The 25656-nt window shown below is 46.5% G+C and overlaps 1 protein-coding gene across 11 annotated transcripts in view; it reads left to right on the top strand.

Annotated features, from left to right (window-relative positions):
* Nucleotides 1–25656, top strand: part of MARK3 (microtubule affinity regulating kinase 3) — a 106715-nt gene that overhangs the window by 9773 nt on the left and 71286 nt on the right. For all 11 annotated transcript variants that reach the window (XM_063948533.1, XM_063948531.1, XM_063948532.1 and 8 more), the window contains exon 3: nucleotides 2775–2828. In XM_063948533.1, the coding sequence (XP_063804603.1) occupies nucleotides 2775–2828 (54 nt within the window). The remainder of the gene's footprint in view (nucleotides 1–2774; nucleotides 2829–25656) is intronic.

Genomic DNA, 25656 nt, shown 5'->3' with positions numbered 1-25656 from the left:
GAGCATCTGACCTTCCTTAGCGGCGTCTGTAATCAAAGAAACCCAAATGTGATCTTGCATGCCAAACAGCGTCTGGAATTATGTTACGTTGTAGTTCTGCTATCTTGTATATCACTCTAAGCCAGTAACTATACAGAAATACCATACAAACCAGAACACAGGCAATTTTTATTTAGATTTGATTTAATGAGTTGGCGACATTGCTGTTTAGCGCCTTAACTTGCAGAGCTGGAGCGTTCCGTCAGCATTATACATGAAGCTCATTGCTGCCTCTGTTAGTGGTCGCTGTTCTCTCCATCCTGGAGAACCGCACATTAATTATTATCCTTTATTTATATGGCGCCACAAAGGATCCTCAGCGCCTATTACACAGTACATAATCAAGTGAGCAAACAAGGAAACATCACTTACAGTTCAAGACACTTTGGGAGCGGTATAGAAAACACGGAGTTAGGTGCTATCAAAGAGAGTATGAGTGTAAGTAAGAAAAGGAAAGGCACTAAGTGCAAATATATTGATAATTAACTGTTGTGACTGCTGTATCTTATTAGCTGGTAATGTAATTGAATTATTTACACCAAATGCTTTATTTTAATATAGTTAAAAGCAGCGCCAAAACGTCTTCCCCATGGCTGCCGCTAGATGGCGCCTGACAGCAATTCAATTGGGCATTAGTGCAGTGGGGGACACATTTCTTCTTGCCGCCTTCGGAGGTGGCGAGCAGAAATGTGAGATAAGTCGGTGGTTTTGGCACCCTAACCAGGACTAGAGATTGGTGTAGCCGCTATCTGGTAAACCCCATCTATATGGGTGCAATAATTAATATGCGTACCTAACAATTGAATTGCTCAGTCAGGTGTCTATTAATTATAGTAGCGGACAAAAAATTGAAATCCCTCATGTGGACAATAATAAATCACTAGCAAAACTGACATAAACATGTTTATTACACGTGCAATAATAACCTTTATATCAGCATATCTGTGGTAAAAGCTGGTTAATATGTAGTTCAGTATTGTCAATAGGAAATTGCAGTAAGGACTGAATAATTACTCAGCGCTAATTAAAAAGTCAATGGGTATAGGATAAAGTGACTAGATAAATGATCACCAACGTTACACTTGACATGCAGTTACCAGCAATTTGCTACAGACAGATTTGAGGTAGGCAGTGTTTCCCAACCACAGTCCTCAAGGCACACTTAGGGCAATATTCAGTTGTTACATTGCGCCTGATTTGCCATCTTAAGTGGCCGGAGATTGCGGGGCGATATTCAATTAATACCAGTTATCGCACTTACAGCAGTCTGGTTTAGCTGCGTAAAGCACATAAATTCAACTAAACTAATGGGCGCGATTGCAAAAAGTCTTATTTGGGTGCTCACTTTCCGCATTTCAGCTCTCCGCACCTGGGTGTGGCGAGCTAAAATTATATCACCCCCGTTGACAGAAACCATTGAATAGCTGCCAGCAGTTGGGGGTAGAGAAGGAGAATTGAATACTGCCCTAACAGTACAGGTTTTAGTGATATCATGCTTGAGCACAAATGGTAAGTCGCCTGTTCTCAATTATGGTGATCCTTAAAACCTGGACTGTTAGTGTGCCTTGGTGACCATGGTTGGGAATCCCTCCTGTGGGCAGTAGATGACGTGCACGGCGTCCTATAGATACGAATCTGCTGCAGGAAGCTGATGTAAGGACCTGCAGGTGTAGTCAGTGCAAGCTGTACCTCGGCTGCTCTGTAATAGCTTACACCTGTGATCTTTATTACATTGCTGCAAAGTGGGTGCATTCTTTTCTGCTTCTTTCTACCTCTCAGTTTCATTTATTAAGGCATTATTTTGGGTAAACACGTCTTCAAATTGCAAATGCTGAGGAGTCCGTTTAATAAGCTGTTACACTGTGGGTCACTATCACCCACTCATTCTGAAAAGAGTGCATTTGAAAATGTTTCTCCTCAGTCCTGCGAGATGACTATTCCCCTTAAACCCGAGTACACTCCGACCTGGCGGATCGGACTGACCTATCAGAAACATTGTTTAGTGTGTGTGCCCGCTACTGCGTGCTCCTGCGGGTTGTTTGCCGGGTCAGGAGATGCTGCAGGCCTGACAGGACGATCCAGCAAATGACGGGATACAGGTGAATGCAGTCGTGAAAGATATCGCTCTATCTGCCGTCTGCTGGGAACACTCAACGTTATGTGTGTACCCAGCTTAAAAACTTTAATGCAGCGGTTCTCAACTCCGGTCCTTAAGTGCCACCAACCAGCCATGTTTTGTGGATGTCTTTAACCAACACAGGTGACTTATTCTACTTTGCTGGGTCAGTCCTTTCCCCACCTGCTTCCACAGGCAGAAATCCTTGAAACATGACCTGTTGTGAACTTGAGGGTTGAGGCCCACTGCTCTAATGTATAATTGCATGGGAAGCTGAGAAATATAAATGATCTGACTCCTGTATTTTGTCTTTGCTGTCAACAACCTAGGCCAGGGATTGCTAAGGAGTCAACGACTGTCCCTGGATGCACAGACCATTGTCTGATCCAGTTACTTTGAGTGCAGTTTGCTTTGAAGAACATCTCAATAACAATGCGTTCTGGGAAATGTCATTGTGTGCCCTGCTAATTGTTGTGGTATCTAGTTACATTCCCAGGAAACGTGCGAATATTCAGGAGCACCTTGTTTACCCGTTTCATATCTGTGGTTGTCGTCGTATGCTCACTTCCGCACAATGTCACACAAGGACTTACGTTTTTATTTTATTTTTTCTCTTTAGGTGGCAATAAAAATAATTGATAAAACCCAGCTAAATCCAACTAGTCTGCAAAAGGTAAGATTAAAGTGTATAATTCCTGCATGCAAGCTGGCTCATGTATTCTCTAGAATAGCCGCCTCATCTGTTTGTATAATACAGAGCAGGTGGTTTCTGCTAGGACAACTAAGGGACATATTTACTAACAAGTGATATTCTTATCACTTGTTGTTAATATTAAATGTTGCTTGAACCAATTAGCTCCTAACTTATTTTTCAAACACGTCAGGAGCTGATTGTTTGGAATACCATTTACGATTAGTAACGAGTGATAACAAGAATATCACTTATGTCTTAAACACAAGTTGCCGTCTAACACACACTAATACTACACACAGATGTAAAAGGTTCAGTAAGGACTTAAGCTCTGCTACAGATCTGTATATGTCTGTAGCTGTATAGGTGGGTAGAATCTGTGTCAATGCAGAGTAGCAACTGTGTTACTAAATTTAGTAGTGGTGACGTATGGAAATCTGCTATTCCTGTTCCTTTGGAAGGTTCTTTTATAGTACTAATTAGATATACTCTGGGAAAACCACTAACCCTGATATTGGAAAGTGAGTAGAGTCTGTTTAATATTAAAGGGAAAATAAAAGAAATGACGAGCCAGTAAAGGAATAAAGACGGTACGCCATACTAGAATTTCATTAGTTGTCCTCCGTAGACTACAGTTCTATTCCCTAAGAAGAAAATAAGGTTTGCTTTAGGTGGAGAGTAACTCGTTTGTTCTATAGAATAATACGTAACATGGGGAGGCTTACAGGGGGGGATTCAAGCGTTATCGCACCCTCAATCTCCCGTCTAAAGTGATGGGAGATTGTGGGGCGATATTCAAATGCCCCCACTTTTTGCTCTGGGCACCCAAACGGGTCTCTTTACGCTGATTTCAGCTTGCTACCCCTGGTGTAACGAGCTGAAATGCACTTATCGTGCCCGTCTGCAGCAGCTTTAGAATACTGCTGGCGGGTGCGATAGGGGGGCGCGGAGATTTGAATCTCGCCCACATAATGCTGTGTAAGGTTTATTGCAACTTGGTGCGCACTAAGGAGAAACAAGGGAAGACTTGTGCCATATATGACTCTGCGGGATGTAGGTACCATCCCGACCAGCAGGGACTATTCTCACTCGTGGGTGTCCGCTACACCCATAGAGTGGGAATAGAACCCACAGCGTGGCCAACCTGCAAGGGGCTTGTTGCGTCTGCGCCCTCCTTCCCGCCGGCTGTCTCGATGTCAAAATCCCGGCGTCGGTATGGTGAGACCGCCGATCACACACACCCTACCAGACTCTGCCACCTGGTTCTCAAGTTGAAACTTTTCTTGGTAGTTGTGAAGGGTCCCTGCTCATCATTTGCACATATAGGAAAGGTAACGCCTGCGCAGTCCCCTGAGACAATGACATCCTCATTGATTCTCTGGCCACTGAATTGTTCCGTCTAGATTGTTATCTGAAGTTCCCAAACGGCTATATTGCGCCAATGATTATGGCACTTAATGAGGCGAAGAGTTGGATAAAACGCCACATTTCCCGACACTGCTGTGTAACAGATGGTGACTATTTCCCAGCAGCGTGTTCAGTGTGAAACATGATCCGTGTGCAAACGTAAACTTTCTAACCTGTTTTTCTAAAATACATTTTTATTGTAACTGTGGCCCAGACATGTATCGTATTGCAAATGACAGTAGGCAGTGTGGGGTCATCGGTCAGCTGTCTTTTCCATCCCCATAAAGGAAGGTAGGAAGACCGTTTCCCATAGGCAGCAGTTTCCTCCCTGCTCCTGTTGTCCTGCTATCGGCCACATAATCCTCAAGAATGGGAGAGGGGGGATGGGGAAAGGAATGCCACTCAGACAAAAGTCCTGTTCATGCCATCGTGCCACAGACCCCAGGACGGTTATCTTCCATCTAGCCTGCACTGTCTGAACGCCTCAACTCAGAGCTTTATATGGGTGGTATCTATATACGTATTTTCATGTATCCCCCTTCCTGTTAGTAGAAAATGTATCCGGAATTGGCAGAGGGCATTATACGTATACACTATATAATGGGTTACTTCTGTGTATGAAGGTCTGGTTTTCTAATGGTTTTTCTTTACTAAAGACACTCACATTGTGACATGGTTGGTTGACCTCTGTTCTACTGCTCCATTGTGTAATTGAAGAATCTCATATTTCATATGCAATACAAATAATACGGAAGCTTCAACTCTAAGGGGGGACTTATGTGCAATACACAGTGGCTGCACGCATACAGTAGGGTGCGAGGGAAAATTTGTGATGGTGGCCGGTGTGATGTGGTGTTCCGGAATAGCACATTGCGCTGCCATTCCTCTGAATTAAATTCCTCCCAAAGTAAATGCAGGTAATGCAGTCCAGTGGGGGGTATTCAATTGTTTGGAAAGTCAGTTAAGAGTCTGTCTTTTTTCCTCTGTAATAGGAAAAATCAGACACCCAACCAACTTTTCAAACAATTGAATTCTATATGTTTTTGTGAAAATAAACCTCTCGTATCCACTGTGTATTTTCCAAGATCCGTACACTTGTCTGCAAATTAGCTCTGCCTTCCTGGATGTTCGAAGACCATCTGTCTTGTCACTTGACTACTGGTAGCCTAATGTCGCCTACTGTAAGTCTGTGGTAGCTGGACAGCGTAATGAAATCTGCACACCCCCATGACTCGTTACAGGACGGTTGCAGATTGCTCGGTCAGCAGTGCCCTGGATTAAGCTCATATTTCTGTAGTGTTTGGTACAGTGCAAAACAGTTTCCTGTTGGAATGGATGTAAGTGAACAGCCTGATCCTGCAGAGCGCTCTGCAGAAGTTGTGTTGGGGGGGGGGGGGGTGTTGGAGTAAGCAGCATGTTGTGATTGCAGGTCTCTTGTGTGTGATGGCATTATATTGAATGGCTGATAGCCTTATGCTTATTTGGGAAATACTGTGATACTTGAAAGGAAAAAGGATCTAATCATTGATGTTTTAATTGCAGTTGAAAATCCCTATCTTCTAAATGAACACCAATAGAGATGTCCTTAAATATGACAATTTAAATACAGGTATAACGTTCTGTAGACGTCTCCTTGTAGTTAGCAATTGAATATGAAAAAATGAAAAAAAAAGTGTGTATATGTGTGTGTGTGTGTGTGTGTGTGTATATATATATATATATATATATATATATATATAATATAAAAATGTCATTATTATTTTTATGTTCAGGCACCTAAAATAACCACAGGACTTTAGGGTGACTGCCACTAGTTTTACACTAGTGAAGACTGGGATATGGCGTACACATTGCAACAGAATTACATGTGTTGTGTGGAATAATAAAATAATGAGACGCATGAAGCTTTTAGACTACACTTGGGAATAAAAGTGCAGGCACTCATTTGTAGTTTGCAATCTTCCTTCTATTGCCTCTTTAATATTTGATAAGATGGCCATTTACTATTGCCTGACCGAGCAGATAAAGAACGCTATTTCAGGATGTGAGGTAATGTGGAAAATCAAGATTTAGATCTATTAGACAATTCTGCTCTTGTAACCTGAAATCTGTTGCATGTCAGACATATTGCACTGGTTCATTTTATGTTGTCCATTTACACGCAGTGGATTTTGTGTGCTAAACAGATATTCCTGAAAATGCAGATTATCTAATCATGAGGAACCATTGTCGCACAAATATTGTCCATAAAAGGGTCTTAAAGCCCCCTGGATCTTTGTCAGCCTGTTGGGTGCAGATCGGAGCAATTCAATTGTTGCTCTGATTGGGTGGCCGGTACTTCTAATATGCCCAAAAGCACCAGGTTTAGCCACACAACCTGGCTAACCTTCACTAAAGTTCTGCCTGCACCACAAAATATGCCGTTTGGGCGTCCAAGCAGGATACTTTAATCACGTCTCTGGTCGCCACCTCAGGAGGCTGCGAACAGAAATGCAGGTACCGGCAGTGACCACACCATGACAGCAGAACAATTTAATTGTTGCCGTCAAGCACCCAAATACCAGTTGATTCACTTTCTATGTATCCAGCCCTCATAATTGCAGCCTCTGTTGTGTGTAGGATTGGGCAAACTTTATTATACAGAGTGAGGCAGAAAAAGTCCCGGATCTTAAAGGGTTAACAAAAAAGGCATGGTAAATACTATTCAGAATGTTAGTACATAATGTAAAAGTGCCTGGAATACGGTTCATTTTCAGCTGGTTGTGAATATATTGTCCAGATGGCGCCTTCATTCGTCATACACGTGTAGTCTGTTTCTGAAGTCCCGTATCACTTGGCGGGTCACTCCCAAAGTTATCGCTGTAATTTCCTGATGAAGCGCACTGTCATTTGTCTGGCTACGTTACCAAGCAGAGTATTCGATACGAATACCCCTTTCACACCGCATAAATAACCTGGTATCGACGCTGCGTATTGCCGGGTTGACATGGGTCGGCATGTGGTGTGAAAGCGCCATAGTCAAAATCCCAGTTCGCCTGACCCGGTAATTAAGCCCGGGAATAAAGCAGTGTTATTCCCGGGTTGAATACCGGGTCAGTGGCAGCGTAAACGGGCTCCCGGCCGTTCACTACAACAGGGAGAGGCGGCGTGCAGATGATCTCATCTCCCAGCGCCGCCTCCGCCGCCCGCTGCAATGGCAACCAGCCCGGCATATTGCTGGATTGGAGAAGCCAGCAGTAGCGTCCAATGCCGATTCCCACCCGGGTAGGAACGGTTTCCAATTCCCGGATTGGATCCGGCATTGGCGATGTGAAAGGGGTACGAGCAGAAAACAATCCTCACCAGCTTAATGAGAGGCCTCTACACAGCCAACCGGGCTATCTGACAGCTGAGGTCTACAGACATCCACCAAGAACCATTAGTGAACCGAAGGCTGCTAAACGGCAAAAGATGACGATGCCTTCAATACCAATTAAAAATAAACTGTATTCCACGCACTTTTACATTATGTACTAAAATTTTGAGTAGTATTTACCATGTATTTATGTTACCCTTTTAAAATCTGGGAGTTTTTTTTAAAGTTTTTGCCTCACCCTGTATTTAACTATGCAGCGACAATTAATAGCATGTCAAGCAGAAGCTGACTACAAATACCTTTTAACACTTAATGATCTCTACTCTTGGATAAACTAGAGGAACAACTATTTAGGCCAGAGAACCTCATTGTAAGGTTTCTTTATTTGCAGCTACTGGTAGGGTTGGTGTTACAAAAATGTAAGACACAGTCTAATATAACGGTTACTTCCCTACTTTTTTGTAACCCCAATTTTGTTGTGACGACTTCTATGTAACAGTATGATGCGTGTTACATCTGCAGTAGTAGCAGAATATAGTGTCTGCAAAGCGCTGTTGATTCACCATTGTAAGCATATGCTGCAGCTACTGTTCATCTCTGCGCTGAGTGAGGAAACAGAAGGTGATTTGGCAGCTACCAGTATAGGCAGGATGAGATGATTCACTGGTGAAAGCCTGACATACAGAACCCATTCTTGCAAGCAGACACTGGATCATTGTTTTATATGGAAAAGATGCTTCGGAATTAGCACTTGAGGTAACCCCCACAACCCTGAAGGCAAGATTTACAGACCGAGATTAACCTAGTGGCTTGTACTGCGAATGTAAATCGCAACTGCACTAGGAACCTTGAGGGTAAATTTATATGCCCTGTAAATCTCTCTAGATCACTTTCTAGCACATATTTCTCTATCGTCCTAAGTGGATGCTGGGGTTCCTGAAAGGACCATGGGGAATAGCGGCTCCGCAGGAGACAGGGCACAAAAAAGTAAAGCTTTACTAGGTCAGGTGGTGTGCACTGGCTCCTCCCCCTATGACCCTCCTCCAGACTCCAGTTAGATTTTGTGCCCGAACGAGAAGGGTGCAATCTAGGTGGCTCTCCTAAAGAGCTGCTTAGAGAAAGTTTAGTTTAGGTTTTTTTCTTTACAGTGAGTCCTGCTGGCAACAGGATCACTGCAACGTGGGACTTAGGGGGAAAGTAGTAAACTCACCTGCATGCAGAGTGGATTTGCTGCTTGGCTACTGGACACCATTAGCTCCAGAGGGATCGAACACAGGCCCAGCCGTGGAGTCCGGTCCCGGAGCCGCGCCGCCGACCCCCTTGCAGATGCTGAAGCGTGAAGAGGTCCGGAAACCGGCGGCTGAAGACTCCTCAGTCTTCATAAGGTAGCGCACAGCACTGCAGCTGTGCGCCATTTTCCTCTCAGCACACTTCACTGGGCAGTCACTGAGGGTGCAGAGCGCTGGGGGGGGGCGCTCTGAGAGGCAAATATAAACCTTATACAAGGCTAAAAATACCTCACATATAGCCCATAGGGGCTATATGGAGATATTTAACCCCTGCCTGACTGGAAAAATAGCGGGAGAAGAACCCGCCGAAAAAGGGGCGGGGCCTATCTCCTCAGCACACGGCGCCATTTTCTGTCACAGCTCCGCTGGTCAGAACGGCTCCCAGGTCTCTCCCCTGCACTGCACTACAGAAACAGGGTAAAACAGAGAGGGGGGGCACATTAATGGCTATATATATATATATTAAAGCAGCTATAAGGGAGCACTTAATATAAGGATATCCCTTGTATATATAGCGCTTTGTGGTGTGTGCTGGCAGACTCTCCCTCTGTCTCCCCAAAAGGGCTAGTGGGTCCTGTCTTCATTAGAGCATTCCCTGTGAGTTTGCGGTGTGTGTCGGTACGTGGTGTCGACATGTATGAGGACGATATTGGTGTGGAGGCGGAGCAATTGCCAAATATGCAGATGTCACCCCCCAGGGGGTCGACAGGATGCCTTTATTTGTGGAATTACGTGATGGTTTATCTTCCCTTAAACAGTCAGTTGAGGACATGAGGCGGCCGGAAAATCAATTAATGCCTGTCCAGGCGCCTCAAACACCGTCAGGGGCTGTAAAACGCCCTTTGCCTCAGTCGGTCGACACAGACCCAGACACGGGCACTGATTCCAGTGACGACGGTAGAAATTCAAACGTATTTTCCAGTAGGGCCACACGTTATATGATTTTGGCAATGAAGGAGACGTTACATTTAGCTGATACTACAGATACCGTAAAACAGGGTATTATGTATGGTGTGAAAAAACTACAAACAGTTTTTCCTGAATCAGAAGAATTAAATGACGTGTGTGATGAAGCGTGGGTTGCTCCTGATAAAAAGTTGATAATTTCAAAAAAGTTATTGGCATTATACCCTTTCCCGCCAGAGGTTAGGGCGCGCTGGGAAACACCCCCTAAGGTGGACAAGGCGCTCACACGCTTATCCAAACAAGTGGCGTTACCCTCTCCTGAGACGGCCGCACTTAAGGATCCATCAGATAGAAAGATGGAAGTTATTCAAAAGAATATATACACACATGCAGGTGTTATACTACGACCAGCTATAGCAACTGCCTGGATGTGCAGTGCTGGAGTAGTTTGGTCAGAATCCCTGATTGAAAATATTGATACCCTAGATAGGGACAATGTTTTACTGTCGTTAGAACAAATAAAGGATGCATTTATCTATATGCGTGATGCACAGAGGGATATTTGCACACTGGCATCTCGGGTGAGTGCTATGTCCATTTCAGCCAGAAGAGCCTTATGGACACGACAGTGGACAGGCGATGCGGATTCAAAACGTCACATGGAGGTTTTGCCGTATAAAGGGGAGGAGTTATTTGGAGTTGGTCTATCAGACTTGGTGGCCACGGCTACTGCCGGGAAATCCACTTTTTTACCTCAAGTCACTCCCCAACAGAGAAAGGCACCGACCTTTCAACCGCAGCCTTTTCGCTCCTACAAAAATAAGAGAGCAAAGGGCTTGTCGTACCTGCCACGAGGCAGAGGAAGAGGGAAGAGACACCAACAGGCAGCTCCTTCCCAGGAACAGAAGCCCTCCCCGGCTCCTGCAAAAACCTCAGCATGACGCTGGGGCCTCTCAAGCGGACTCGGGGACAGTGGGGGGCCGTCTCAAAAATTACAGCGCGCAGTGGGCTCACTCGCAGGTAGACCCCTGGATCCTGCAGATAATATTTCAGGGGTACAGGTTGGAATTAGAGACGGATCCTCCTCATCGTTTCCTGAAGTCTGCCTTACCAACCGTCTCTTCCGAAAGGGAGAGGGTGTTGGAAGCCATTCACAAGCTGTACGCTCAGCAGGTGATAGTCAAAGTACCCCTATTACAACAAGGAAAGGGGTATTATTCCACTCTATTTGTGGTACCGAAGCCGGATGGCTCGGTAAGGCCTATTCTAAATCTGAAGTCCTTGAACCTCTACATAAAAAAGTTCAAGTTCAAGATGGAGTCACTCAGAGCAGTGATAGCGAACCTGGAAGAAGGGGACTTTATGGTATCCTTGGACATCAAGGATGCGTATCTACACGTTCCGATTTACCCCGCACACCAGGGGTACCTCAGGTTCATTGTTCAAAACTGTCACTATCAGTTTCAGACGCTGCCGTTCGGATTGTCCACGGCGCCTCGGGTCTTTACCAAGGTAATGGCCGAGATGATGATTCTTCTTCGAAGAAAAGGCGTATTAGTTATCCCATACTTGGACGATCTCCTAATAAGGGCAAGGTCTAGAGAACAGCTGGAGACAGCTTTAGCACTATCTCAAGAGGTGCTAAGACAACACGGGTGGATTCTGAATATTCCAAAATCCCATTTAATCCCGACAACTCGTCTGCTGTTCCTAGGAATGATTCTGGACACGGTTCAGAAAAAGGTTTTCCTTCCAGAGGAAAAAGCCAAGGAGTTATCCGATCTGGTCAGGAACCTCCTAAAACCAGGAAAAGTGTCAGTACATCAATGCACAAGAGTCCTGGGAAAAATGGTGGCTTCTTACGAAGCAATTCCATTCGGCAGATTCCATGCAAGAATATTCCAAAGGGATCTGTTGGACAAATGGTCAGGGTCGCATCTGCAGATGCACCTGCGAATAACCATGTCACCAAAGACAAGGGTGTCACTTCTGTGGTGGTTGCAGAAGGCTCACCTATTAGAAGGCCGCAGATTCGGCATTCAGGATTGGATCCTGGTGACCACGGACGCCAGCCTGAGAGGCTGGGGAGCAGTCACACAAGGAAGAAACTTCCAGGGAGTATGGACGAGTCTGGAAAAGTCTCTTCACATAAACATTCTGGAACTAAGAGCAATCTACAATGCTCTAAGCCAGGCGGAACTTCTCCTGCAAGGAAAGCCGGTGTTGATTCAGTCGGACAACATCACGGCGGTCGCCCATGTAAACAGGCAGGGCGGCACAAGAAGCAGGAGTGCAATGGCAGAAGCTGCCAAGATTCTTCGCTGGGCGGAGAATCACGTGATAGCACTGTCAGCAGTGTTCATCCCGGGCGTGGACAACTGGGAAGCAGACTTCCTCAGCAGACACGATCTTCATCCGGGAGAGTGGGGTCTACATCCAGAAGTCTTCAACATGTTAATAGACCGTTGGGAAAGACCAATTGTAGACATGATGGCGTCTCGCCTCAACAAGAAACTGGACAAATATTGCGCCAGGTCAAGAGATCCACAGGCAATAGCTGTGGACGCACTGGTAACTCCTTGGGTGTACCAGTCAGTGTATGTGTTTCCTCCTCTGCCGCTCATACCAAAGGTATTGAAGATCATACGGCAAAGAAGAGTAAGAACAATACTAGTGGTTCCGGATTGGCCGAGAAGGACTTGGTATCCGGAACTTCAAGAGATGCTCACGGACGAACCGTGGCCTCTACCTCTGAGAAGGGACCTGCTACAGCAGGGTCCCTGTCTTTTTCAAGACTTACCGCGGCTGCGTTTGACGGCATGGCGGTTGAACGCCAGATCCTAAAAGGGAAAGGCATTCCAGAAGAAGTCATTCCTACCTTGATTAAGGCACGGAAGGAAGTCACCGTGAAACATTATCACCGCATTTGGCGAAAATATGTAGCGTGGTGCGAGGATCGGAGGGTTCCGACGGAGGAATTCCAACTGGGTCGTTTCCTACATTTCCTGCAATCAGGATTATCTATGGGTCTCAAATTGGGATCCATTAAGGTTCAAATTTCGGCCCTGTCAATATTCTTCCAAAAAGAATTGGCCTCTGTCCCTGAGGTCCAGACTTTTGTCAAGGGAGTACTGCATATACAGCCTCCTGTGGTGCCTCCGGTGGCACCGTGGGATCTAAATGTAGTTTTAGATTTCCTCAAATCCCATTGGTTTGAACCATTGAAAAAGGTGGATTTGAAATATCTCACATTGAAAGTGACTATGTTACTAGCCCTGGCCTCTGCCAGGAGAGTATCTGAATTGGCGGCTTTATCTTATAAAAGTCCTTATCTAATCTTCCATTCGGATAGGGGCAGAACTGCGGACTCGTCCGCATTTTCTCCCTAAAGTGGTATCAGCATTTCATCTGAACCAACCTATTGTGGTGCCTGCGGCCACTAGCGACTTGGAGGACTCCAAGTTGTTGGACGTTGTCAGAGCCTTAAAAATATACATTGCAAGGACGGCTGGAGTCAGAAAATCTGACTCGCTGTTTATATTGTATGCACCCAACAAGTTGGGCGCACCTGCTTCTAAGCAGTCGATTGCTCGTTGGATTTGTAACACAATTCAACTTGCACATTCTGTGGCAGGCCTGCCACAGCCTAAAACTGTAAAAGCCCACTCCACAAGGAAGGTGGGCTCATCTTGGGCGGCTGCCCGAGGGGTCTCGGCATTACAACTCTGCCGAGCAGCTACGTGGTCGGGGGAGAACACGTTTGTAAAATTTTACAAATTTGATACCCTGGCAAAGGAGGACCTGGAGTTCTCTCATTCGGTGCTGCAGAGTCATCCGCACTCTCCCGCCCGTTTGGGAGCTTTGGTATAATCCCCATGGTCCTTTCAGGAACCCCAGCATCCACTTAGGACGATAGAGAAAATAAGAATTTACTTACCGATAATTCTATTTCTCGGAGTCCGTAGTGGATGCTGGGCGCCCATCCCAAGTGCGGATTATCTGCAATACTTGTACATAGTTATTGTTAACTAATTCGGGTTATTGTTAAGGAGCCATCTTTAAGAGGCCCTTTCTGTTGTCATACTGTTAACTGGGTTTAGATCACAGGTTGTACGGTGTGATTGGTGTGGCTGGTATGAGTCTTACCCGGGATTCAAAATGCCTCCCTTATTGTGTATGCTCGTCCGGGCACAGTACCTAACTGGAGTCTGGAGGAGGGTCATAGGGGGAGGAGCCAGTGCACACCACCTGACCTAGTAAAGCTTTACTTTTTTGTGCCCTGTCTCCTGCGGAGCCGCTATTCCCCATGGTCCTTTCAGGAACCCCAGCATCCACTACGGACTCCGAGAAATAGAATTATCGGTAAGTAAATTCTTATTTTTGTTAGTCTTTATTTCCTCTCTTCTAATTAGTAACCCATTAAAGCCTCCTCTGAAAGCCCCCAGTTTGCTGTCGAATGGCAAATCTTTCTGAGGATCATAGTGGCTTCCTTCCTTGCTCATGCATATATTTTTTTTTGTTTTTCTATTTTATTTTATTTTTTACATTTCTCTTCTTACAAGAGACATTGTTGTACATGCTGCACTATTTTAGGTTGCTATTAGGTTCATTGAAACAGAGTTGTAAATGAGTATATTTTGCAAGGAAAATAAATGGTTAAAACTAGTATGTGATGTATGCCGCATTTTGCGATTTTTGTAACATGGTGTATGCATGCAGTTGCATATTTATTTTTGAATTAACACTATTTATATTTGCACATTATGACGCAACACCGTTATTTCAGATAGTCTCTTAATGATCTGTTATTGACACATTACTTGCGGTTTCAAATCTTACAACATTTAAAATAATTTTAATCCATGAGCTCAAATAGGGGTATATTCAATTAGGGTCGGATCCATTCTTTCTGACATGCATTTGTCGCAATGGATCCGACAAGGGCTATTCAATGCCCATCTCTATTCGACTTTAAAAAAGTCGAACTGAGATGTGGGACCGGAGGGGGGGGGGAGCCGCGGGCAGACGGGGGACAGCGGCGCTGCAGGAGGATGTGGCACAGCCGCCAGATCTCACGGCAGTGTCCACCCAGCTCCAGCAAGTGGGACCTCACTTGCTGGAGCCGGGTGGACGCGGTCGTGAGCGGCGGCTATGACACATCCTCCTGCAGCACTGTGCTGTAGCGCGGCTCTCCCCCCTGTCTGCCCGCGGCTCCCCCCCCCCCCCCCCCCCCCCCCCCCCCCTCTCCTCCTCAGGTCCCTCATCTCAGTTCGACTTTTTTGATTTATTTTCTTTTAAGTCGAACTGAGATGGTCGTAAACGGGGCCAAAACCTCTCAAATTTGGCCCTGTTTCCATCAGAAGCACGTGAATAGGCAGCTATACCGCCGATTCACGTACTATTTGACAGGTTGAATTCCCCGACTTGTCGAATAAAAATGCTGGGGACTCAATAGGTCGGAACCCCTTCTGACCTGAAAAAGTCGAAAAATTGCCATCTTTTCGACAAGATGGCAGTTTTGACCTTAATTGAATATACAACTATTTCCACTGCATTTTAAACCTGCTTGGGGTCCAGTGTAATGGTGAGCGTGAATACTACAAGGAGTATGTTGGGGATGTGAAAATCTTATATAATAAAAGGCTAATGCTGCTCCTCGCCACTATGGGGGGGGGGGATTCAAGTGTTTTGCACGCCAGCGGCCACTAGATGGCAGACCTGATGGAGCAATTCAAGTGTTGCTTCACTCGCGCACAGCAGCTGGTACTGACATTGCTGTTATGTTCCGTCATGACGACGGGCTGGTAACTAGTGTAGTGTGAATTATTTTAGCAGGAAATAATGTAAGTGCAGCCTCCCATCTCATTTTACTTAATGTTTTAATTTCCCTCCTGTCACACGGAATAGAAATCGCTGGCCTTTCCTTGGGGGGGAATATACTAGGTTGTGGGACTTGGTCCTGCTTTTAACTCCCTGCTTAAGAGTCCGGAGCTACTTCATTACTGCCCGCGGTAAGCCTGGCGGGTGCAGTCAAGCGGATTGCTGTTTGCACCTCAGGAGGATGTAGCCTCGGGGCTTACTGCATAACGGGAGCTGAGAGCTCTATCATAGCACTTTGTATTACCTTGTTATCATTTCTTGCTCAGTTGCAACTCAATGGATGAGATTCAATTGTTTATTGTTCCAGATCACCCCCCGAAGTGACGAGAGACTGGGGATATAAGAGTTTAAGTGTGCCAAAGGAATTTGTGTTTAGCCGCATAGAGAAACTAAACCCGACCATAGTGATGGGCGCAGCGTGAAAAGCCACGGTTAGATGTCCAAACGGGGTCACTCCTTTGCTCATTTCAATCCCTGGGAGGTGCAAGCTGAAATACTGGTGCCAACAGTTGAACGCGCCCGAACAGAGCAACAATTGAATAACTCCATTGGGTGCTATCTACTGGCTGCCGGCATCTCGGCCAATGAGTGGGTTACAGTAGTACTGCCGTCACTGATGACTCTAGTATGGAGGGTCATGTGTTATTGGTAGTTTGATGTTAATGACCTGATTGGCCAGGCTTGTGTGAGCAGCGGTGGAGTGACTGAATGCATGTGCACAGCAGTACTGTAGTCTGGGACATGCACCTGTAGCCTGCAGACAGTAGCAGCCATCTTGTGGGTTGATGATGGTCATTGTCCGTGAAGTCTCGGGTGTATTTACTAAAGTGCGGGTTTTTAGAAGTGGAGCTATTGCCCACAGCAACCTATCGCATTGTACGTATCATTTATCTAGCATCTTCGAGAAGATAATGGCTAGAATCTGGTTACTACGGGCAACATCTCAACTTCTAAACCCGCACTTTAGTAAATATCCCCAGTCGGTAGAAAGAAGCTTGAACTGTATTTTCTTCAGTAAACATTGTTTATCCTATGAATGTTCTAGATATAAAAACTAATTCTAAAATGATCTGTAGATCTTAAGGTAATTGTTCCTGATCTATGGCATGTACAGCCGCGGTCTTTCCGTGGCATTGTGCTGCATAGGAGTAATGGGTAAGCCGGAATACACGTTACATGTCAGGCTGGGTGTGAGCCCTGCTCCGGCATGTGTCATGTGAGAATAAATATGCACCTTTTATAATGTAAGGATTGTCTTGTGTTCTAGATTTGTAAATGGCATCTGGTTTTTAAAAATGGTGTCACACACACGCACACGCGCACACACACGCGCACACACACACACGTATGTGCTTTGTATAAAAAAGTGCTTAATGGAAATTGGGCGATATAATCACAGTAGTTACCTTTTGTTTTGTGTGTGTTAATCTGCAATAACGCACATGGAAGTACATCTGCACAGAGAACATTCCCGCTGCATATAATATAGTATAGGTTATGGCACTTGCTGGTCAAGCTATGCACGCCCCTAACCTTTTAGTGGAACAAGCTGTATATCCGCCACTTGGTTCCAGTAAGGACCGCTATATATCCGCCCCTGGGTTGCAATGGCGCAAGATATATATATATATATATATATATATATATATATATATATATTTCTCTATCGTCCTAGTGGATGCTGGGGTTCCTGAAAGGACCATGGGGAATAGCGGCTCCGCAGGAGACAGGGCACAAAAAGTAAAGCTTTAGGATCAGGTGGTGTGCACTGGCTCCTCCCCCTATGACCCTCCTCCAAGCCAGTTAGATTTTTGTGCCCGGCCGAGAAGGGTGCAATCTAGGTGGCTCTCCTAAAGAGCTGCTTAGAAAAGTTTAGCTTAGGTTTTTTATTTTACAGTGAGTCCTGCTGGCAACAGGATCACTGCAACGAGGGACTTAGGGGAGAAGAAGTGAACTCACCTGCGTGCAGGATGGATTGGCTTCTTGGCTACTGGACATCAGCTCCAGAGGGACGATCACAGGTACAGCCTGGATGGTCACCGGAGCCTTGCCGCCGGCCCCCTTGCAGATGCTGAAGTAAGAAGAGGTCCAGAATCGGCGGCAGAAGACTCCTCAGTCTTCTAAAGGTAGCGCACAGCACTGCAGCTGTGCGCCATTTTCCTCTCAGCACACTTCACACGGCAGTCACTGAGGGTGCAGGGCGCTGGGAGGGGGGCGCCCTGGGAGGCAAATGAAAACCTATTTTGGCTAAAAATACCTCGCATATAGCCTCCGGAGGCTATATGGAGATATTTAACCCCTGCCAGAATCCGTTAAAAGCGGGAGACGAGGCCGCCGAAAAAGGGGCGGGGCCTATCTCCTCAGCACACAGCGCCATTTTCCCTCACAGAAAGGCTGGAGGGAAGGCTCCCAGGCTCTCCCCTGCACTGCACTACAGAAACAGGGTTAAAACAGAGAGGGGGGGCACTAATTTGGCGTTAGAAATATATAAAACAGATGCTATAAGGGAAAACACTTATATAAGGTTGTCCCTATATAATTATAGCGTTTTTGGTGTGTGCTGGCAAACTCTCCCTCTGTCTCTCCAAAGGGCTAGTGGGTCCTGTCCTCTATCAGAGCATTCCCTGTGTGTGTGCTGTGTGTCGGTACGTGTGTGTCGACATGTATGAGGACGATGTTGGTGAGGAGGCGGAGCAATTGCCTGTAATGGTGATGTCACTCTCTAGGGAGTCGACACCGGAATGGATGGCTTATGTAGGGAATTACGTGATAATGTCAACACGCTGCAAGGTCGGTTGACGACATGAGACGGCCGACAAACAATTAGTACCGGTCCAGACGTCTCAAAAAACACCGTCAGGGGTTTTAAAACGCCCGTTTACTTTAGTCGGTCGACACAGACACAGACAGGGACACTGAATCCAGTGTCGACGGTGAATAAACAAACGTATTCCTTATTAGGGCCACACGTTAAAGGCAATGAAGGAGGTGTTACATATTTCTGATACTACAAGTACCACAAAAGAGGGTATTATGTGGGATGTGAAAAAACTACAGTAGTTTTTCCTGAATCAGATAAATTAAATAAAGTGTGTGATGATGCGTGGGTTCCCCCCGATAGAAAATTATGGGCGGTATACCCTTTCCCGCCAGAAGTTAGGGCGCGTTGGGAAACACCCCTTAGGGTGGATAAGGCGCTCACACGCTTATCAAAACAAGTGGCGGTACCGTCTATAGATAGGGCCGTCCTCAAGGACCAGCTGACAGGAGGCTGGAAAATATCATAAAAAGTATATACACACATACTGGTGTTATACTGCGACCAGCGATCGCCTCAGCCTGGATGTGCAGAGCTGGGGTGGCTTGGTCGGATTCCCTGACTAAAAATATTGATACCCTTGACAGGGACAGTATTTTATTGACTATAGAGCATTTAAAGGATGCATTTCTATATATGCGAGATGCACAGAGGGATATTTGCACTCTGGCAGCAAGAGTAAATGCGATGTCCATATCTGCCAGAAGATGTTATGGACACGACAGTGGTCAGGTGATGCAGATTCCAAACGGCAAAAAGGTGTATTGCCGTATAAAGGAAGAGGAGTTTTTTGGGGTCGGTCCATCGGACCTGGTGGCCACGGCAACTGCTGGAAAATCCACCGTTTTTACCCTAAGTCACATCTCTGCAGAAAAAGACACCGTCTTTTCAACCTCAGTCTTTTCGTCCCTATAAGATCATATCTGCCCAGGGATAGAGGAAAGGGAAGAAGACTGCAGCAGGCAGCCCATTCCCAGGAACAGAAGCGCTCCACCGCTTCTGACAAGTTCTCAGCATGGCGCTGAGACCGTACAGGACCCCTGGATCCTACAAGTAGTATCCCAGGGGTACAGATTGGAATGTAGAGACGTTTCCTCTTCGCAGGCTCCTGAAGTCTGCTTTACCAAGGTCTCCCTCCGACAAGGAGGCAGTATGGGAAAAAATTTCACAAGCTGTATTCCCAGCAGGTGATAATTAAATTACCCCTCCTACTACAAGGAAAAGGGGTATTATTCCACACTATATTGTGGTACTGAAGCCAGAAGGCTAGGTGAGACTTATTCTAAAAAAATTTTTGAACACTTACAAAGGTTCAAATCAAGATGGAGTCACTCAGAGCAGTGATAACGAACCAGGAAGAAGGGGACTATATAGTGTCCGGGGACATCAGGGATGCTTACCTCTATGTCCCAAATTTGCCCTTCTCACTAAGGGTACCTCAGGTTCGTGGTGCAGAACTGTCACTATCAGTTTTAGACGCTGCCGTTTGGATTGTCCACGGCACCCTGGGTCTTTACCAAGGTAATGGCCGAAATGATGATTCTTCTTCGAAGAAAAGGCGTCTTAATTATCCCTTACTTGGACGATCTCCTGATAAGGGCATAGTCCAGGGAACAGTTGGAGGTCGGAGTAGCACTATCTCGGATACTGCTACAACAGCACGGGTGGATTCTAAATATTCCAAAATCGCAGCTGATCCAGACGACACGTCTGCTGTGCCTAGGGATGATTCTGGACACAGTCCAGAAAAAGGTGTTTCTCCCGGAAGAGAAAGCCAGGGAGTTATCCGAGCTAGTCAGGAACCTCCTAAAAACAGTGCATCATTGCACAAGGGTCCTGGTAAAAATGGTGGCTTCCTACGAAGCAATTCCATTCGGCAGATTTCACGCAAGAACTTTTCAGTGGGATCTGCTGGACAAATGGTCCGGATCGCATCTTCAGATGCATCAGCGGATAACCCTATATCCAAGGACAAGGGTGTCTCTCCTGTGGTGGTTATAGAGTGCCCATCTTCTAGAGGGCCGCAGATTTGGCATTCAGGATTGGATGCTGGTGACCACGGAGCCCAGCCCGAGAGGCTGGGGAGCAGTCACACAAGGAAAAAATTTCCAGGGAGTGTGATCAAGTCTGGAGACTTTTCTCCACATAAATATACTGGAGCTAAGGGTAAATTTATAATACTCTAAGCTTAGCAAGACCTCTGCTTCAAGGTCAGCCGGTATTGATCCAGTGGGAAAAACATCACGGCAGTCGCCCACGTAAACAGACAGGGCGACACAAGAAGCAGGAGGGCAATGGCAAAAACTGCAAGGACTTTTCGCTGGGCGGAAAATCATGTGATAGCACTGTCAGCAGTGTTTCATCCCGGGAATGGAAACTGGGAAGCAGACTTCCTCAGCAGGCACGACCTCCACCCGGGAGAGTGGAAACTTCATCGGGAAGTTTTTTCCACATGATTGTAAACCGTTGGGAAATACCAAAGGTGGACATGATGGCGTCCCGTCTGAACAAAAAACGGGACAGGTATTGCGCCAGGTCAAGAGACCCTCAGGCAATAGCTGTGGACGTTCTGGTAACACCGTGGGTGTACCAGTCGGTGTATGTGTTCCCTCCTCTGCTTCTCATATCTAAGGTGCTGAGAATTATAAGACGTAGAGGAGTAAGAACTATACTCATGGCTCCGGATTGGCCAAGAAGGACTTGGTACCCGGAACTTCAAGAGATGCTTACAGAGGTTTTATGGCCTCTGCCGCTAAGAAGGGACTTGCTTCAGCAAGTACCATGTCTGTTCAAAGACTTACCGCAGCTGCGTTTGTCGGCATGGCGGTGGAACGCCGGATCCTAAGGGAAAAAGGCATTCCGGAAGAGGTCATTCCTACCCTGGTCAAAGCCAGAAAGGAGGTGACCGCACAACATTATCACCACATGTGGCGAAAATATGTTGCGTGGTGTGAGGCCAGGAAGGCCCCACAAAGAAATTTCAACTCGGTCGTTTCCTGCATTTCCTGAAAACAGGAGTGTCTATGGGCCTCAAATTGGGGTCCATTAAGGTTCAAATTTCGGCCCTGTCGATTTTCTTCCAGAAAGAATTGGCTTCAGTTCCTGAAGTCCAGAATTTTGTCAAGGGAGTATTGCATATACAACCCCCTTTTGTGCCTCCAGTGGCACTGTGGGATCTCAACGTAGTTCTGGGATTCCTCAAATCACATTGGTTTAAAACCAGTCAAATCTGTGGATTTGAAGCATCTCACATGAAAGTGACCATGATCTTGGCCCTGGCCTGGACCAGGCGAGTGTCAAATTGGTGGTTTTTTCTCAAAAAAGCCCATATCTGTTTGTCCATTCGGACAGGGCAGAGCTGCGGACTCGTCCCCAGTTCTCTCCCTAAGGTGGTGTCAGTGTTTCACCTGAACCAGCTTATTGTGGTGCCTTGCACCTACTAGGGACTTGGAGGACTCCAAGTTGCTAGATGTTGTCAGGGCCCTGAAAATATATGTTTCCAGGACGGCTGGAGTCAGGAAATCTGACTTGCTGTTATCCTGTATGCACCCAACAAACTGGGTGCTTTTGCTTCTAAGCAGACTATTGCTAGTTGGATGTGTAATACAATTCAGCTTGCACATTCTGTGGCAGGCCTGCCACAGCCAAAATATGTAAATGCCCATTCCACAAGGAAGGTGGGCTCATCTTGGGCGGCTGCCCGAGGGGTCTCGGCTTTTACAACTTTGCTGAGCGGTTATTTAGTCAGGGGCAAACACGTTTGTAAAATCCTACAAATTTGATACCCTGGCTAAGGAGGACCTGGAGTTCTCTCATTCGGTGCTGCAGAGTCATCCGCACTCTCCCGCCCGTTTGGGAGCTTTGGTATTATCCCCATGGTCCTTTCAGGAACCCCAGCATCCACTAGGACGATAGAGAAAATAAGAATTTACTTACCGATAATTCTATTTCTCTGAGTCCGTAGTGGATGCTGGGCGCCCATCCCAAGTGCGGATTATCTGCAATACTTGTACATAGTTACAAAAATCGGGTTATTATTGTTGTGAGCCATCTTTTCAGAGGCTCCGCTGTTATCATACTGTTAACTGGGTTCAGATCACAGGTTGTACAGTGTGATTGGTGTGGCTGGTATGAGTCTTACCCGGGATTCAAAATCCTTCCTTATTATGTACGCTCGTCCGGGCACAGTATCTAACTGGCTTGGAGGAGGGTCATAGGGGGAGGAGCCAGTGCACACCACCTGATCCTAAAGCTTTACTTTTTGTGCCCTGTCTCCTGCGGAGCCGCTATTCCCCATGGTCCTTTCAGGAACCCCAGCATCCACTACGGACTCCGAGAAATAGAATTATCGGTAAGTAAATTCTTATTATATATATATATATATATATATATATATATATATATATAATATTTCTCTAACGTCCTAGTGGATGCTGGGGACTCCGTAAGGACCATGGGGAATAGACGGGCTCCGCAGGAGACTGGGCACTCTAAGAAAGATTTAGTACTACTGGTGTGCACTGGCTCCTCCCTCTATGCCCCTCCTCCAGACCTCAGTTAGAATCTGTGCCCGGACAGAGCTGGGTGCATTTTAGTGAGCTCTCCTGAGCTTGCTAATAACAAAAGTATTTTAGTTAGGTTTTTTTATTTTCAGAGTTTCTGCTGGCAACGTGGGACTGAGGGGAGAGAAGCAAACCTACTAACTGCGGCTAGGTTGCGCTTCTTAGGCTACTGGACACCATTAGCTCCAGAGGGATCGAACACAGGAACCTAACCTTGGTCGTCCGTTCCCGGAGCCGCGCCGCCGTCCCCCTCGCAGAGCCAGAAGACAGAAGCCGGCGGGTTGAAGCAAGAAGATGTCAAAATCGGCGGCAGAAGACTCCTGTCTTCATATGAGGTAGCGCACAGCACTGCAGCTGTGCGCCATTGCACCCACACTAACCCACACACTCCGGTCACTGTAGGGTGCAGGGCGCAGGGGGGGGGGGCGCCCTGGGCAGCAATTAAGTACCTCCTGGCAAAAGCAGCATATATACAGTTGGGCACTGTTATATGCATGAGCCCCCGCCATTAATTTCACACAAAATCGCGGGACAGAAGCCTGCCGCTGAGGGGGCGGGGTCTTCTTCCTCAGCACTCACCAGCGCCATTTTCTCTCCACCGCTCCGCTGAGAGGAAGCTCCCCAGGCTCTCCCCTGCAGACTCACGGTAGAAAGGGTAAAAAGAGAGGGTGGGCACATAAATTTAGCGCATTAATCATATATACAGCAGCTACTGGGTAAACACTAAGTTACTGTGTGATTCCTGGGTCATATAGCGCTGGGGTGTGTGCTGGCATACTCTCTCTCTGTCTCTCCAAAAGGCCTTGTGGGTGTCCTGTCCTCATATAGAGCATCCCCTGTGTGTGTGGTGTCGGTACGCGTGTGTCGACATGTTTGACGAAGAGGGCTATGTGGAGGCAGAGCAAGTGCAGATGAATGACGTGTCTCCGCCGACGCCTGATTGGATGGATATGTGGAAAGTGTTAAATGATAATGTAAACTCCTTGCATAAAAGGTTGGATAAAGCTGATGCCTTGGGACAGTCGGGGTCTCAGCCCATGCCTGATCCTACAGCGCAGAGGCCGTCAGGGTCTCAGAAGCGCCCACTATCCAAAATTGTTGACACAGATATCAACACGGATTCTGACTCCAGTGTCGATGAGGATGATGCAAAATTGCAGCCTAAAATGGCTAAAGCCATCCGCTACATGATTATAGCAATGAAGGATGTTTTGCACATATCAGAGGTAAACCCTGTCCCTGACAAGAGGGTTTATATGTATGGGGAGAAAAAGCAAGAGGTGACTTTTCCCCCTTCACATGAGTTAAATGAATTATGTGAGAAAGCGTGGGATTCCCCCGATAAGAAAGTGCTGATTTCCAAAAGGTTACTTCTGGTGTACCCTTTTCCGCCAACGGACAGGGTGTGCTGGGAATCCTCCCCTAGGGTAGATAAAGCTCTGACACGCTTATCTAAGAAGGTGGCCCTGCCGTCACAGGATACGGCCGCCCTAAAGGATCCTGCAGATAGGAAGCAGGAAAGTATCCTGAAGTCTGTTTATACACATTCAGGTACTCTACTGAGGCCGGCAATTGCGTCGGCCTGGATGTGTAGTGCTGTAGCAGCATGGACAGATAATCTGTCTGAGGAAATGGATACCTTAGACAAGGATACCATTTTACTGACCCTGGGGCATATAAAAGACGCTGTCCTATATATGAGGGATGCCCAGAGGGACATTTGCCTACTGGGCTCTAGAATAAATGCAATGTCAATTTCTGCCAGAAGGGTCCTGTGGACTCGGCAATGGACAGGTGATGCCGACTCCAAAAAGCACATGGAGGTTTTACCTTACAAGGGTGAGGAATTGTTTGGGGACGGTCTCTCGGACCTAGTTTCCACAGCTACGGCTGGGAAGTCAAATTTTTTGCCATATATTCCCTCACAACCTAAGAAAGCACCGTATTACCAAATGCAGTCCTTTCGTTCACAAAGAAGCAAGAAAGTCAGAGGTGCGTCCTTTCTTGCCAGAGGCAGGGGTAGAGGAAAGAAGCTGCACCATACAGCTAGTTCCCAGGAACAGAAGTCCTACCCAGCTGCCACTAAATCCACCGCATGACGCTGGGGCTCCACGGGTGGAGCCAGGAGCGGTGGGGGCACGTCTCCGAAATTTCAGCCACCAGTGGGTTCGCTCACAGGTGGATCCCTGGGCTATACAGATTGTGTCTCAGGGATACAAGCTGGAATTCGAAGTGATGCCCCCTCACCGTTACCTCAAATCGGCCCTGCCAGCTTCCCCCATGGAACGGGAAGTAGTGTTAGCGGCAATTCACAAGTTATATCTCCAGCAGGTGATGGTCAAGGTTCCCCTCCTTCAACAAGGAAGAGGATACTATTCCACAATGTTTGTGGTACCGAAACCGGACGGTTCGGTCAGACCCATATTGAATTTAAAGTCCCTGAACATTTATCTGAAAAGTTTATACAGTCAAATTTGCTGTGGTGCGCTCCCTTGGTTACTAGGGCAATATTCAATCTTCAGACGTGTTAGGCTCTGGTGAGTATATTCTTAGTTCGACAACGATTCCCCACTCCAATTCACACGATTTTACC

The sequence above is a fragment of the Pseudophryne corroboree genome, chromosome 12 (genome assembly GCF_028390025.1).
Source record: "Pseudophryne corroboree isolate aPseCor3 chromosome 12, aPseCor3.hap2, whole genome shotgun sequence".
Classification (NCBI taxonomy): domain Eukaryota; kingdom Metazoa; phylum Chordata; class Amphibia; order Anura; family Myobatrachidae; genus Pseudophryne; species Pseudophryne corroboree.
Note: the sequence above shows the minus strand (reverse complement) of the source record. Positions and strands in the feature narration are given on the sequence as shown.